At 60.2% G+C, this 14670-nt stretch overlaps 8 protein-coding genes across 8 annotated transcripts; 5 read left to right on the plus strand and 3 right to left on the minus strand.

The window, feature by feature from the left end:
* Positions 1 to 628: 628 nt before the first annotated feature.
* On the minus strand, positions 629 to 1540 carry BBBOND_0201770 (PPPDE peptidase domain-containing protein; the record flags this gene model as incomplete). The annotated part of the gene is made up of 5 exons (XM_012911752.1): positions 629 to 679; positions 717 to 903; positions 939 to 1050; positions 1090 to 1333; positions 1361 to 1540. The coding sequence occupies 5 exons, from the start codon at positions 1538 to 1540 to the stop codon at positions 629 to 631; spliced, it is 774 nt and encodes a 257-aa protein (XP_012767206.1).
* A 339-nt stretch (positions 1541 to 1879) lies between these two features.
* BBBOND_0201780 (hypothetical protein, conserved) lies at positions 1880 to 5765 on the plus strand (the record flags this gene model as incomplete). The annotated part of the gene is made up of 4 exons (XM_012911753.1): positions 1880 to 1888; positions 1928 to 2008; positions 2053 to 2116; positions 2152 to 5765. The coding sequence occupies 4 exons, from the start codon at positions 1880 to 1882 to the stop codon at positions 5763 to 5765; spliced, it is 3768 nt and encodes a 1255-aa protein (XP_012767207.1).
* A 552-nt stretch (positions 5766 to 6317) lies between these two features.
* On the plus strand, positions 6318 to 6743 carry BBBOND_0201790 (hypothetical protein, conserved; the record flags this gene model as incomplete). The annotated part of the gene is made up of 1 exon (XM_012911754.1): positions 6318 to 6743. The coding sequence occupies one exon, from the start codon at positions 6318 to 6320 to the stop codon at positions 6741 to 6743; it is 426 nt and encodes a 141-aa protein (XP_012767208.1).
* A 488-nt stretch (positions 6744 to 7231) lies between these two features.
* On the plus strand, positions 7232 to 8592 carry BBBOND_0201800 (PCI domain containing protein, putative; the record flags this gene model as incomplete). The annotated part of the gene is made up of 2 exons (XM_012911755.1): positions 7232 to 7858; positions 7894 to 8592. The coding sequence occupies 2 exons, from the start codon at positions 7232 to 7234 to the stop codon at positions 8590 to 8592; spliced, it is 1326 nt and encodes a 441-aa protein (XP_012767209.1).
* A 72-nt stretch (positions 8593 to 8664) lies between these two features.
* BBBOND_0201810 (PCI domain containing 26S proteasome non-ATPase regulatory subunit 6 protein, putative) lies at positions 8665 to 10099 on the minus strand (the record flags this gene model as incomplete). Its single annotated transcript, XM_012911756.1, has 7 exons — positions 8665 to 9008; positions 9044 to 9372; positions 9408 to 9553; positions 9592 to 9797; positions 9833 to 9915; positions 9956 to 10018; positions 10080 to 10099. The coding sequence occupies 7 exons, from the start codon at positions 10097 to 10099 to the stop codon at positions 8665 to 8667; spliced, it is 1191 nt and encodes a 396-aa protein (XP_012767210.1).
* Positions 10100 to 10689: 590 nt separating this feature from the next.
* Positions 10690 to 11285, plus strand: BBBOND_0201820 (60S ribosomal L22e protein, putative; the record flags this gene model as incomplete). Its single annotated transcript, XM_012911757.1, has 3 exons — positions 10690 to 10806; positions 10997 to 11128; positions 11166 to 11285. The coding sequence occupies 3 exons, from the start codon at positions 10690 to 10692 to the stop codon at positions 11283 to 11285; spliced, it is 369 nt and encodes a 122-aa protein (XP_012767211.1).
* Positions 11286 to 11515: 230 nt separating this feature from the next.
* Positions 11516 to 12244, plus strand: BBBOND_0201830 (RNA recognition motif containing protein, putative; the record flags this gene model as incomplete). The annotated part of the gene is made up of 1 exon (XM_012911758.1): positions 11516 to 12244. The coding sequence occupies one exon, from the start codon at positions 11516 to 11518 to the stop codon at positions 12242 to 12244; it is 729 nt and encodes a 242-aa protein (XP_012767212.1).
* Positions 12245 to 12671: 427 nt separating this feature from the next.
* Positions 12672 to 14441, minus strand: BBBOND_0201840 (hypothetical protein, conserved; the record flags this gene model as incomplete). Its single annotated transcript, XM_012911759.1, has 4 exons — positions 12672 to 13769; positions 13809 to 13961; positions 14003 to 14280; positions 14420 to 14441. The coding sequence occupies 4 exons, from the start codon at positions 14439 to 14441 to the stop codon at positions 12672 to 12674; spliced, it is 1551 nt and encodes a 516-aa protein (XP_012767213.1).
* Positions 14442 to 14670: the final 229 nt, after the last annotated feature.

Consider the following 14670-nt stretch of genomic DNA (forward strand, 5'->3'; position numbering starts at 1 on the left):
GATACTAATTTGGCGCGTAACGTAGTGGGGAGGCCCGCGGTCCTCCGTTGCTGCCATGCACGTAGTGTGGCGTTATACTGGCCTTCGAATGCGACACTTCGGACGTGCAAAGGCAGTTGACGCCTCGTATGCCGGCATTCTCAGGCTCCCACGTCAGCAATGTCGCTACTCGCAATGAGCTGTGGACTCAACGCGACCGTTCAACTAATGGACAACCACAGCGGCCGAGCCGTGACACAACCACAATGAAACGGCTGCGAATGCGCCCAACTTGATGATTTACATAAACGCGCGTTAATTGTAATGTACAGCGCTGGCAGCTCGCGTGGGCCGCCTCGTTGCGTAAAGCAAGGTTGGGAGAGGGCGGCGCCAGGGCACGCCTGCACGCTGACATAACATACAACAAGCCTCCTAAGTTTTTAAAGCCGTATCCTGTGAGGCTAGCTTTAACTGTGAAACCGGCCAAGCGCAGGGCGAAACAACTCCATCATGCGCCATCCACGGAGCCCTCCCAATAGAGGCGCCGGGGACTCGACTCCACGCCGGTCGACATAATGCAGCTCCAATTGTCTAATGTTACAAGCACCTCAGGTCGATGTTAGCCGCATCTGGATCGAATCGTGCGCGATTAGCGACCCGTGGGAACAGAGAAGGAGCTGGGATCACGATTGAAGGATTTCTGAGATCACATGAGCGTTACGACGACGGATGCGCACCTCTATAAGGCCGAGCACAATTTTTCCGCTCGGGCTTTGCTCAATGCGATCGATCATCTTCACGTACTCGTCGGGGATGCCGTTCCCGGTGAGGAATTCCGCCGCGGTGTTTGTGAAGTGGTTGCAGTTCCAGCGCAACAGGTGGTAGGATTCCGGGGAGAAGGTGACTTGCAAGCTGTCGATGTATCTGCGCAGCGTGATCACGACCTGGGCACTACCTACTCGTGGAACAGCTCTTTGGTGACGCTGGTCTCACCAAGCAAAATCTTGCGAGTCAACGGCAGATTGGTCGCCTCTTCGCAGCGCGCCTCCTCGCAATAGGATATGCCCTGGCCTGAAACGCATTCCTCCGGTTAACGCGAGCCTGACCCACCGAACAAGTACTCGTTGCCGAATACGGCGATGCTGGTGTGCCACAGTCCGTCCATCTGGAATCCCAGCAGGGGCATCGATATCATGGACGCCATGCCACGGGAAAGGTCGTACACCTTCAGGTATACTGGGGTCAGGCCGGCGCCCGCGTCGTCCTTCAACTGCTCCGACATGCTGGCACGCTTCAACGAACACGACGCCAAATGGCTTTTACTGGGGCATTCGCAGGAATTCACCTCTGTAGCCTTGCAATCGAGGCCTTTAGCACGCACTGAAGGTGGTGGCAATTTTTGCGCCGGAATCCGGAGCGCAGAAGGTGCTGACGATATCCGGAACGCCGCAGAATCCACAACTGGCCCCAAACTTCTCAACACCAACACGGCTAGAACAAGAATTCCGAGTGCTCTCGCAAACGACGTCGATCCCGGTGTCAGGCGAAGGCGACCTAGCATGTCACGGTACGATCGCGTCTGATCGGATGCTGGGTCGTGGGTACGGGATCACGGAGTATGCGCATCAATCGGCGCCGAAGGCAACAGCCACAGGTACCACGTTTCTGACTGCGGTGTGTATGCACGTTTCGATGCGCAGAGCGCGGATTTTGGGACTCTGATGGGCACCCGCGCACCCGTGACGTGAGGACACCCTATCCGCACGCCTCATACGCGAGACGTAGGCCGGCTAACCGGCGGCATCTAGCGGAAATCCGTCTTCAAGACGCGCTACATTCCGCGGCAACTCGCGGACTAGACGCTAAACAGCCGAACCGCTGCGCGGTGACTCGCGCCAAGATGTCGCAGGTGTGTCGACACGGCGTTTGCTGTAGACATTGCTCGCAGGAAGCGGAGATACTCAATCTGCTTCGCCTAGGGCGGCGCGATGCCTTCGAGGCGCGGCTGCAGCAGTTTAGAAGGTTGCAGGTGAGCGACGAAACGCAACATGTGACGGAGCGCAGCTCTCGCAGTCGAGGGCCGGCAAGGGCAAGCTCTGCAGGCTCATCAACCACGTCGTGCACTCGGATGGACAGTGTAGGTCGTTGGATGTCCGTTGTCACGCGGTGCAGATGCGACGGTGCTAATCGAGGATATCTCCAACCTGCTCAACGACGCGGACACGCTCGTCAGGATCGACGCGCTCGCCGCCTTCGCGTCGTCTGCGCACCTGTTCATGTTCCACGTGCTGTTGGCTCGGGCCGTGCACCCTTCGAGCCAGACGGCCAGGGACGCCGTGGCTGATCTTGCATGTGCCCTCAGCCTGGTGCGGCGCGCCGCGGTGGACATGGACGCGAGCGACTGCCGAGGGAAGAACGGACTCGCCAGCGTCGCTGACCTTGTGCATTCCGGGACGCGTTCGCCTGTGGCAAATGCCATCAGGGTGGTCATGATGGAGCTTGCGATCCTGGCCCAGCTCGGGGTCGCCCCGGGCAAGTCAGCAAGGCCGAGCCCCGGGCCGGCGACGTCGGAGGCCAAAGAGTCAGACGTGCCCCAACCCGAACTCCCCCAGGAAGCGGGAGCAACCCATCGCAACTACGTAGAGGCCAATGGCCGACCCAACCGCAGATACGATTCCGATGACTGGCGGTGCATCGTCCGCGACGATGCGGAGCTCATGGCGCAGATAACCCCCTGGAGCGCAAGCGCGACCAGGTTGCTAGTGGGGTGCATATGCGCGGCGACTAGGTCAAACAAGCCCGGGACGCTTGAGCGCAGCCTGATCGCAGCGGAGTCCATATCGACGCTGGTCTCCCACTACCCGCACCAGTACTTCCACGCCCTCGTGCCAGCCCTCATCGCGACGCACACGCACCTGTTCAGGACGGTGGGGGCGTACGAAAGCATGATCCTCCGCGTCTTCACGAGCCAGGAGGCGCAGCCGTTCCACCCGCAGTTGGTGGCCATGCTGAACGCGGCGGGATACAAGTGCGAGCTGGCGGAAATGTACAAGCGGGCGCACATCACCGCCTCCGGTAACAAGTGCTACGCCGCTGACGCCGAGGCTGGCGTCAGGGAGGACGACGCCGTCAACTTCGTCGCCATGATCGCGGAGAGCGGCGACGCCGAGGCGCGGTTCCAACTGGCCACCAAGAAGCTCGAGAACAGGCTGGACGACGAGGTGCTGAAGGGCTACAAGGCGGCGCAAGTGTTCGAGTGCAGCGCGCTGGCTGTGAAGAACATGACCACCGCGGACAACGTGTTCAACTGCGCCAACGCGCAGCTGAGGGTGGGCCCGCCTATGCTCCCGGCCGATGAGCCCGCGCTTGAGCTCGACTGCACGCCCAACCCCAAGTACACCATGCCCGCGAGCGTCGCGCAGATAAGGCCCACGCCGTGCGAAGCCATACGCGAGCACCACAAGCTGTACAGCCTGCTGCTCGCCACGCAAATGATGGACACGGCGGTGTCGTACACGTGGCATTTGAGGGCGGCTGTCGCTTTGGGCAACAGACGTGACCGCTTCGACTTCTTCAACCGCGCTCTACTCAACAGGCTGTTCATGTCCGTGACGCTGCCCAAGGAGACGCAGCGTAACCTGCTCGACGCGCTTCTGGATCACATGGCCCAGATGGTCATGATCAACTCCAAACTGGGGGGCCCGGTTCAGGAGAGGCAGGGCGGTCGTCAGAAGGCCGCGACCCTCGAGTCGTCGCTTGCCGATGCCCGAAACATGGGCGTCAAGGAGCTGATGACGCACGTTGCTTCATCGCACCAATCCGCGCTGCTGGAGCAGCTGCTCGACTCCGTGAGCCAGCTGCTGCTCACCAAGGCCTGCATCGAACTCGCCAAGGGTGTGGTTCGGGGCACCAAAGACGAGGTCATCAGGGAGCTTAACGAGGCAAACTCAGGCGACGCGGCCGGGCAACCGACGGGTGGTGAGATCCAGGAGTCAGCTGCCGCTGGGCGCCTGGGGTACGGGGAGCTGGTGGAGATCGTCATCTCCAAGCTGTACGTGCCGTGGATACTGGAGGTGGTGGAGATACGCGACGCTTACGTGCTTCAGATCTGCAAGTTCCTGCTCAACATGCCGTTCATACCCTTATCGCTCGTCAATCAGATTAGCGAGTGGCTGCTTGACCCCACCAGCAGGAGGCTCGCGTTTTCGCTCATCTCGAACATCCTCAAAAAATCGCAGTGCACGGATCTCAAGCAGCGCGTGCTAGAGCTCTTTTTGCGCAGCATCGTCAGCGAAGACGGGGAGATTAGGGGCCTCTTCCTGAAGCTCGTCTCCTCGCCCAAGGGGCTGTACCGCGTCAACGCCGAAGGCAGGCGCTACAGCGTCTTCGCGACGGAAGCCGCGCACGATGCGCTGGTGGCGTGGGCGCGTTCTGGAGGCGGGTGCGCCAAGTGCGGCGTTGGGCCCTACCTTTCCAAGGAGGTCATCGAGGAGTGCGACGAGCTGGCCGGTAGGCCCGTCTGGCAGTGGACCAAGGGTCTCATCACCGAAATTGCGGGCGCACACAAGTCAGCTGGCACGCTGACCAGTACTAAGTGCAAGGGCTGCGAGTGGCAGGAGCTGTACGACGAGGTCAACAAGGCGCCGGAGGTGGACACGCAGCTGGCGATCGAGTGGTCGCTGCTGCCCTCGGTCTGGCTGGAGGAGCTCTTCGCGCTCATGGCGATGCCAGACGCCCTGAGGGCGCATCCGTTCCTCGTGGACCTGATCGGCGCTGTGGGTTTGGAGGAGCGCGACGTCGACACCATGGAACCCGTCATCGTCGCTGCCGGGAAGAACGCAGCGCTTGTGCCATTCATCTGCCAGATCTCCGACAAGTTCGACGAGGACACGACGGCCAAGGCGGGGCGCAACTGCTGCGCGCACGTGGCGGAGATCACGCGTGTCCTGAGGCACGAGCCGCAGATGAACGCATTCCTCGTCACGCTCCTGGGGGAGGTGCGCGCAATGTGGCTCGACCCCAAGTACAACCTGGTGGAGTCGTGGCAGCGGGAATCGTCGCCCACCAAGCGTCTGGTTGAGGTTGCGCTGGGCCACCTGGAGACGTGCGAGGAGTACGTGCTGCAGCTGACGCCGTTCCTAGGTGTCGAGCAGCTGGAGGCGGTCGTCACGCACCTGTTCACCAAGAGCACCGAGGAGAAGCTGCAGCGATGCCTGTCGCTGCTGCTGGAGGTGCCTGCGACCTTCCGGAAGGAGCAGAAAGAGCTCAACCTCGCGCTGCCGCAGCACTTCATGTACCACTGCTACGGCATGAAGCCCAACAAGGAGCTGCTCAAACGGCAAACCGGCCTGCTGGATCTCTGCGTGGAGTGCTGCGTGAACGGGCAGATGAGCGTGGAGTCCGCGCTGTCTGCGTGCACGCTCATCGTGGAGAGCCCCGAGGACGTGTCGTTCGTGTTCGGCAGGGTGCTCTGCCAGCTGGTGCAGAAGGTGCCGCAAACGCGCAGCGTGGTGGTGCAGGCCATTCTGCCTGCGCTGTTCAAGCGCCGTGCGTGGGAGGACAAGATGCTGTGGCGCGGAGTGGTGATTTGCATGACGTCGCTCTGGCCTGGCCACAAGGAGCAGCTGTGCCGGCTCATCCTGCTGCTGCCGCAGCAGCAGGGCGAAGCCACCATCAAGACGCTGCAAACTCAGCACAACATCGTCGCCTTCATGGAGTCAACGCTCCCGCAGCTGGACCAAACGGTGCACATTCCGGCGTACATCAAGACCATGCTCTCGCTGTAGTCGCGCTGCGCTATGCCGCCAGCTAGGGTGGGACGGCTGCGGCAGTGGCGCCACTGGGAGCGATGGCATCCGTCATCTGTTTCGAGTGGATGCACGAACGCGCCGTCAGCAATTTGTAGTCACCTTCGACGGCGCACCTCTACTCTTGCCGTGAACATCGTTCAGCTCAATATCGGTCAAATCGCCTTTTCGCACAACTGCGTCAGCACATGTAATGCTGCAGCTCCGAGACTTGGCAAGCTTTGCGCGAACCCTGGCACGTTAGTGTCGCGCCGGTGTCTGACAGTGTGCCACCGAACATAAACACAATTTTTGCGCCATCTACGAGGGTAGTTGGCGCAGTTGGTTAGCGCGCGGGTCTCATAATCCCGAGGTCGTGAGTTCGAGCCTCACACTACCCAGTACCTTTTGTCGCTATATTCAGTGGCTTTTTATCGTCGCACCGCGCGTGTTCGCGCGATGTTGTATGGTTAGCACAACGCGCTGACGGCAAGACGAACCTAGGCATCGCCGGCCAGGCGCCTCCGCGCGTACACCTACTCTGCCGACGCCATGGACCCCCCGGATGCCGAGCCTAATGGCGCTGCCGAAGCGGCAGCGAGCGCGCTCGCGGACGAGCTGCAAAGTCTTGACTCTGCATCGCATCACTCTGCTTCCATTGAGCCCGGTGAGCTCTCCGCAAGACGCGCGTCGATCTCCTCCACGCCCAGCCTCGACGGGTCGAGCAGAGGCAACGAGGTACCGTGCATCAACATTCCAGGCGACCACAATGTGGAGCACAACCCATGGGAAGGCCCTGAGGGCACCTCCAGCGCCACGCCTCAGGACGAGGACAATCCCGCCACCTCGGACGTCATGAAATACGGAATGGAAGGGCTGCTGGAGGCGCTCAAGAAGTACCCGAGCACACATCCACCTATAGTATCGCAGGATGGCGTTAACGAGGAGCTGTTGAGGCACCGTCTTTTGGAGAGCTGATTCCGGGCGCCGCGCGGTAGTGGCAGCGCAGCGTGCGGCCGGCAATATCGGGAGTGCACAACGCGAATACCACGATTTTGTGCCGTGTGACGGGCGGGAACTGCGTGGCAAGGGCGGGGCCATGTTGGCCTAGGCTGCGGAATGCGCAGGCGTAAGACACGTCGCCACCGGCTCGTTGGATGCGTAACGACATGTGAGTGTAAGCACATAAGGGTGCCAAACTACCGAACTATATTCGTGATTGAGCGCGGCTGATTTAACTTCCGCGATAGTGGCCTCCGCGCCTTGCGCTACGCAACGCCCGTACCAGCGCACACACGAGCGAACTGCACGACTAACAACTTAAATTTTGGCAGCGATAGACGTTTGTAGGTGGAAGCTGCGCAAACAGCCAGCAACTCGCGCCGGTCAGCCGACGCGGTCGCGCGTGCCTCTCCTCCCCATCCTGCGGAGGCTGCCAAGAACACCCCCTAACAAGCACTTGCAAAATGACCACGTTCGTGCCGTTATCGCCGGACACAGAGGGAGCGGTCAGCTCCGCCGCGCTCGGCGACTGGATCCTGTCCATCATCAAGGTCCGCGAGCCCTCAAAAACGGCGGACTACTACTCCAAGCTGCTTAACCTTTTCCAGGAGGTAGATGGCGAGCAGGTCATCAAGGATTCGTTCCAGCTGTTCGAGCTGCTGCTGAGCGGGAACGAAATGGTGTTCGCCTTCCTGAACGACGCGATGAAGGGTGAAACTACCGTTATTGCCATCGACGCGAACACCAAGGAGGAGGTGGAGGTGAGAGATGGCCGCGGCAAATACATGGCGATGCAGCTCCAAGTGAAATACAACGACGCGCTCAGGCAGGTGGAGGAGTACTTCACGGTGCTGATGTATATGCTCCAGCTGAGGTTCACCAGCAACGCGCAAATCGAGAAGGCGGGCAACTTGCTGCTGAAGGCCATCACCATGGACGACTCGTGCGCTGAGCTGAGGCTGAGGCTGCTGCAGATGCTCTACAACAGCGTGGACCCGACGCTGCCGCTCAGGGTGGTGGTGTACATCGCGCTGCTCGAGTTCGCCGCCAGAAACGACATCTTCCACACGCTCATCCCGGTGATTCAGAAGGTAGGGCGACTTCAGCGGGCAACCATGTGGCGCAGCTCGACGACTGGATGAAGGACTGGGCGCTGGACAACAACACCAAGATCCACATTTGCCGCATCATCTCGGAACAGCTCGACAAGATGGGCAAGACGGAGATGGCGTACAAGTACTGGGAGAAGCGCATCGCGTGCTGCGACGGTCCGGCGATGATGACGCCCGAGAACGTGGATGCGGCCGCGAACTTCTGCATCAGGAGCATCAAGGCGCCCGACGTGCTCTACTTCGACCGGCTGCGCACGATGCCGGCGATGGAGCACCTCGGCCGCACCAATTACGCGGCCCTGAAGGAGCTGCTTGACCTCCTGGTCGAGGGCAACAACGACGACCTCGAGGCCATTGTCGCCAAGCACGGCGAGGGGAGCTTGGAGTCCATGGGCGTGCCCATCGACATCTGCCGCTGGAAGATCCAGCTGCTCACGCTGGCGACCATCTGCCAGAACGAGCCGCACGTACCAATCGCACGGGTGCAGCAGCAGCTGCGCCTCACCAGGGAGCAAGTCGAGGAGCTCGTCGTCACGGCCATCACCAAGGGCGTCATCGACGGCCTCATCGACCAGAAGAGCGAGCAGATCATCATACGGTCGGTCATGCAGCGGCACTTCGGGGAGCAGCAGCTGAAGCAGCTGCACTCCAACCTGATGCAGTGGAAGGGCTGCATCAACAACCTCATTGCCGTTCTGGGCACCCACAACTAACACTCAATCGTCGACCACATAGCGCTACATGGTGTGCAACATTACTGGCGGGTACGGTGGCGCGTTCGCCGGTCACATGTCGAAGATGCGCGACAGCTTCTGGATGCGGTTGATCAGCAGGTCGCCCTCCTTGACGATTTCGATGTAGTTGGTGTTGCGATCGTCCATGATGCTGTTCTCGATGATGCCGTTGACCAGGTCGATTTTGCAGTCCAGGCGCATGCCGCTGATGTATGAGACGAGCTCGCGCTCCAGGAACTCGGCGGGGAGCTGGAAGGCGTGGGCCATGTTCTCGATGGTCACGGACTTGTACGGCCGCAGGAACTGCCTGTAGGCCGGGAGACGCGCCTGGCGCAAGAAGTAGTTGCAGTAACGCGCCATGTAGCGGTCCCTGAGCACCAGCTCCGACGTGCGCACTGAACGGGGTGAAGCCGCACTGCCGGGAACCTACCCAGGCTCATCATGAAGTTCTTGTAGTTGCAGTGGTAGAAGTCGTGGATCAGGTGGTGCAGCGCTGACCCTTCCGAGGCCACCTGGGCCACCTCGGCCGACTCCAGCAGCTTGCTGCGTATGGTCGGGCGGTCCATCGTTATCAGCGACAGCACGACGGTGTACAGCACGAGCTCCTCGAGCGTGATGAGCTCAGTGGCCGTGAATGTGGACAACGAGTTCAGCAGGAGCTCCGCGGCCGGCTTGAACTTGCGGCAGATTATCAGCTGGAGCGACTCGTAAATGTGCAGGCGGTTGCGTATCTCCCAATCGCCGCGGTTCTCGATGTCCCTGGCAACAGTCACAGCAGACGAGGCAAAACCCACTTCTTCGCTCGCTCCATGTACTTCATCAGCAGAGGGACGTCGTTGAAGAAGAACGCGACGCGCAGCAAGCACAGCACGATCTCAAGCTTGCTGTTCACGCCCACAGTCTGACTCAGCGCAGACTCGTATTGCGATACCGCCCTCTCCTGCAAAGCGTGAGCGTCGGGCGCCACTGGCCACCTACGTGGTCACCAATCTTCAGGTAGTAGTTTGCTTTCTCGAGCACGGCGTCCTTCACTTCGGACGAGCCGAAGTTCTTCTGCGCGAACTCGATCTTCTCGTCGAGCTCCGCCAGCGTCTTTGCGTTGACTTCGCGCAGGTCCTCCATCGCCGGCACGTCACACATCAGCGGCATCTGCTCGCGCAGGCGCTCCAGGTAGGGATACATCTCTGCAGGCCGTCATGGGCGCCCGAACCGAACCGACCATTTTTCACGATGTGCTCCAGCAGCGACTTCTTGACCTGAGCCGTGTCCACCGATGCCTCAGCTGGCAACGTTAACAGATGCCTGCGCGTAACGCTCGGGACGCACATCCGCGGCAGCCTACCTCAATCGATCGATCTCGAAATTCGGCAGCGTCTTCATCGTCGCCGTTGCGGCGTTATCCCTCCTGCGACCCATTATAACACGGATCAGCGCATCGAGATATTAGCGCTCTGTCAAAAACTCACCTGTGCGAATGGTCCGCCATTGTAAGTAGCAACTGCGTTCGACGGCTCGCGACACCTGGGCAGGGGTACAACGCAGGCGCACCCTAGCAGCAAAACACCGCTCCGCGCCTATGTAAGTAAGCTATTGGCGATTACAATGGGCTACGCTGTGTCTAGGTGCGGTAGAAGGATGCTACTGACGGTAACGGACGCGAGGCTGCTCCGCCAAGAGCTGAAGGCGCCGCGTCTTTCGGAGCGCGCACAACCGCCTGAGAAACAACACCAAAATTGCAACAGTTTGTTTCGGCACGCTCCTGGCAACTGCGCTCGCAGTCGGCTAGCGTGGTCGCTTTAACCGGCCGTGAAGGGTACGGAATGAGGTCCCCTCGACCACGCACGTCACGGGCGTGAGCTACCCGAGTAAAATCGGAGTAAAAGGTCTAGGGTAATAAATATCAGTGGCGTGTGTGCAAGCAGCAGCGGCGTAACTTCACTGCCGAGGCATATCGCGGAGGCGCCCTCCCCATCGCGGTTCATGGGGACACGAAAAAGCGAGCAACAGCCGTACATACAGACGTTTCTATCCGCGCGTAATACGCAACAGTATCGTTAGCAACTAGCAGCGGTCGAAATGAAGGCACTCAAATCGAAGTCCCAGGTCAAAAAGGCCCCCGTGGGACAGAAGTCCAAGTTCATGCTAGACTGCACGGCTCCTGCCAACGACAACATCATCAACCCCTCGGGATTGGTAAGCTTTAGTTTGTGTGGATACTGGCGGCGGTGTCAAAGCGAGGGGTGCCGGCAACGGCGCGGTAACCCGATGGCGCAACACCTCCGACGGCTGCGCCGATAAACACGCTCCCGCCACGCTCGCCAGAGCGACACATATGTGCTACGTGTATTGCCGTATTTGTTGACGGTCGTTCACAACCGCGCAGGAGAAGTTTTTGCAAGATCGCATCAAGGTTGATGGCAAGACCGGAAACCTGGGAACCAGCGTCACGGTGACCAGGGAGAAGAACAAGATCCACGTCACCGCGGAGGTGCCCTTCTCGAAGAGATACATTAAGGTATGTGACCAGCCGTAGGGCCTAACCGCCGCCGCAGTACCTCACCAAGAAGTACCTCAAGAAGCAGCAGCTTCGTGACTTCCTGCGCGTCGTAGCAAACAAGGAGAACTCTTACGAGCTCCGCTACTTCCAGATCAACGACGAGGCAGAGGCATAAGCGGCATGTAGCTGCTGCGTATGTACGCGGACCACCAGCCACTAATGATACTAATCAGCCACGGAACTGCCGTCTTGGCGTTCGCACACTCATAACAATTTTGTGATGACGCTTGTTTTGGTGTAAATTTTCGTAGGGTGGCCATTTTCGGCGTGGTGGCCACCCTGCCTGCTGCCGCCTTCCACTGCCACCGTCAGGCGGTCAGTTGGCACATCAAGGAACGAGAGGAGATGGAAGGCGACAAACCGACTGGATATTCCCTGCTATTGCGGAATCTCAGGTACAGCACGACCACGCAGTTGGTGAGGGAGGCCTTTGAACGCTTCGGGAAAATTCGCGATGTGTACCTTCCACTGGACTTCAACACCAAACGGCCCCGGGGCTTCGGCTTCGTCGAGTTCAGCCACGAGGCTGACGCGATGGAGGCGGTGAAGGCCATGGATAACGCCAAACTGGACGGTAACGTCATCACGTGCTGCATGGCGCAAGACAGGCGCAAATCTCCGAACTCCATGCGCCGAGCCTACAACAACGCCACGCCGGGCAGGAGGTACGATTTTTCGCCGCCGAACGCGCGCAACGGCCAGCGCCAGGACTACTACCCTGGCATGAGGTCCCGCAGCAGGAGCCCCGCCGCGCGCTACTCCCGAAGGTCGCCCAGCTACGACCGCCGGTACCCTCCCATGCGCGACGACTACCCGTACTACTACAGGCGCGATCACGACCGCTCGCCGCAGCGGTACCCGCGCCACTACCCTCCGCATTCCAGGGAGTACCGGGACCACAGGCCGGAGTACATGGAGCGCGACGCCAGGCGGTACACCGTCCGGCCCCCGCACATAGACTACGCGAGACCAGTTCACGAACGCAGAAGGTCGCCTCCGAGGGGGCCCGAGCCTGAAGAGCTGTCGCCAGACTCGCACGACATGCAGGCCCGGAGGCCGCCTCGCAAAATCTAAGCTGCACACGGAAGCCACATCGGGAGATGACAACACGAACATCTGATTGCATCGCGGCAGCGGTGCAAGACTCAATACCGACATGGCGGAGGAGTGGCAGGGACGCTCATCTCAAGGCACACGACACACGGAAAGAAGCGCCGTATAGTGGGAACACTAGTGGCATTGCCGGTTACTGAGCAGGAGGCACGTATTTAACACCCCGAAACTTCTATCATCAAATATACCAAAAAGAGGTCCAGCAGGCGCTCAACGCTTGGTGACAAACGGTCAGCAGGCGCCTCTGGAAAAAACGCAAACAATTAGTTACACGAAAAAGCAAAACACGTTTCGCCTACTCGCAGTAGGGAGATTTATGAAAGACTCGAAATTGAAGCTGATTTAGTTCGAAGCACATGGGCATCAGTATACGATACCGGGCCCCACCTTAGCTGGCCGGCGGCTCCCCCAGCCGCAACTGGTGGTAAATCAGGCGGCGCCACAGTTCCAGCACAAACCTCTGGCTCTCGTCGTCCATGAACTGCTCGACGTCGGATAGCAGCTCGGTTGGGCCGGGGCGCTCTACGAGGCGGCCAGCCAGGAATTCCAGCACCTCCCCCACCACCGACTCGTCGTCGCCCATCAGCTCAGACACGCAGCCGCGCATCCAGGGCTCGATCGAAGAGAACAGGCCGCCGTCGGACAGAATGCGATCCCAGTCCAGAGGATACGCGAACACGTCAGCCTCATCTTTGGGAACGCGTGCCCAAATCTCGGCGTCGGGCAGGCCCAACTGGATCTGGGGGCGGTGGCTGCGGTTGAATATGGGCTCGTCCTCGTCGGCGGCGTTGCCGAACACTGTCGGCAACGCGTGTTTTGGCGGCTCCGCGGGCGGCTGCTGCACGACCGGCGCCGCCAGGGGGATGGTGCAACGGGCCTCGGAGCTTGACAACTCAAGCGCCTCCTCCCGCGCGTCCTCGAGGTCCATCTCGCGCTCCCGATCACGTTCGCGGCTGCTCGTGGAACGTGCGAAGCCTTCAAGGTCCTCCTTCACCAGGCGTTCGCGGGTGCTCCGCCGGACCGTGCCGATGCGCTGCAGTTTCCGGAGCAGCGACGCTTCCTCCATCAGCCACTCGCGCTCCTCGCGCCTGAAAATGTCGTCCTTCTCCCGTTGGCGCGACTTGAACTTGCTGCGGCGGGCGCACTCCTTCGGGTGGACCGTGTACTCCTTCGACGTAAGGTGCTGCGACTCGTTCGCAGCGTCGCTGTTCTTCACGGTGGTCGCCGAATCGCTGCGATGGTCCGTACGACGTGGTGCTCTGACCACATCGCCGCGCGACGAGGCTGCTGACGGGCCGCCAGCCTGAATGTCGCGCACCTCGTATTTAATGAGGTTCTCGAACGAGCGGCGGAGCTCTGCCTCCGGAGCCTTGAAAATCTCGCGCAGCTCGTCGTCGCTCATGTCTGGGTGATCGTCCCTCAGGCCGCTTATTTGCTCCGTTACCCATTCCTCGACCAAACCACGCACTCTGTCGTTGCAGCTCACCTAAGGCGATTGATGGCAATCAGCAGATAGATCACATACCTTCACCTGGCCGTCTCCGAACGGCAGGTTGGCCAGGCACTCCATCGCGTAATAAGCGCCTCGCGGCGACTCGAACTCGCACAACGCGAAGTTAGCCAGCAGGCCGCTGGACGGGTCCGCATGCCGCTTGAAGTTGATCAACTTGCCGCATTTCTGAGCACCGTGCGACCGCGCGAACGTAAAACGTGACCTACCTGCATTATGTTGATCACGAAATCGCTGGAGGTGCCGGAGTGGAGGCCGCCGACGTAGACCACATTCACCATCGGCGGCGGCTCTGGGTCCTGGACCGGAAGGGCGACCGTCGCCGGCATCATCAACGTGTCTATCAGGCCGGGCACCACGTTGGATGAATACCCGACCGGAGCCGTAGGCGCACTAGGACCCTTGGCGATCACGGCCGGAGGTGCCGGGTAGGCCGCCTCGGAAATTTCCATCCCCGGCGGAGGAGGGCACGGCGGCATCATCATGCCTGAGTCACATGGACGACATACGCCGCTAAGCAACGTACCGGGCCCAGGAATCTGAGGGGTGAAGTTGTGAGGAGGAGCTCCGTAAGCCGGTTGAAACGGCGCTGCTCAAAAATGGCAGTTTCAGGGTGCGAGACCTACCGTTCATATCCGGTGCCGACATCTCGTCTCAAGAGCATATGAGACTGCTATGCATCACAAAACATCGCCAGAATTTTTGTAAATCGGCCGCTTAGCGCCAATGGCGATGTTTCGCCGTGGAAGAACAGCAAACGCATAGGAAGACGCCCGCAGTCCCAAAGCACCGATAACTGCCGAACGCATACGGAGCGCGAATGGCTCAGCACTGTCGCCTACTAACCGCGTGGCAATTGTGGATCCGAAATATTGGA

This window comes from Babesia bigemina (assembly GCF_000981445.1).
Source record: "Babesia bigemina genome assembly Bbig001, chromosome : II".
Lineage (NCBI taxonomy): Eukaryota > Apicomplexa > Aconoidasida > Piroplasmida > Babesiidae > Babesia > Babesia bigemina.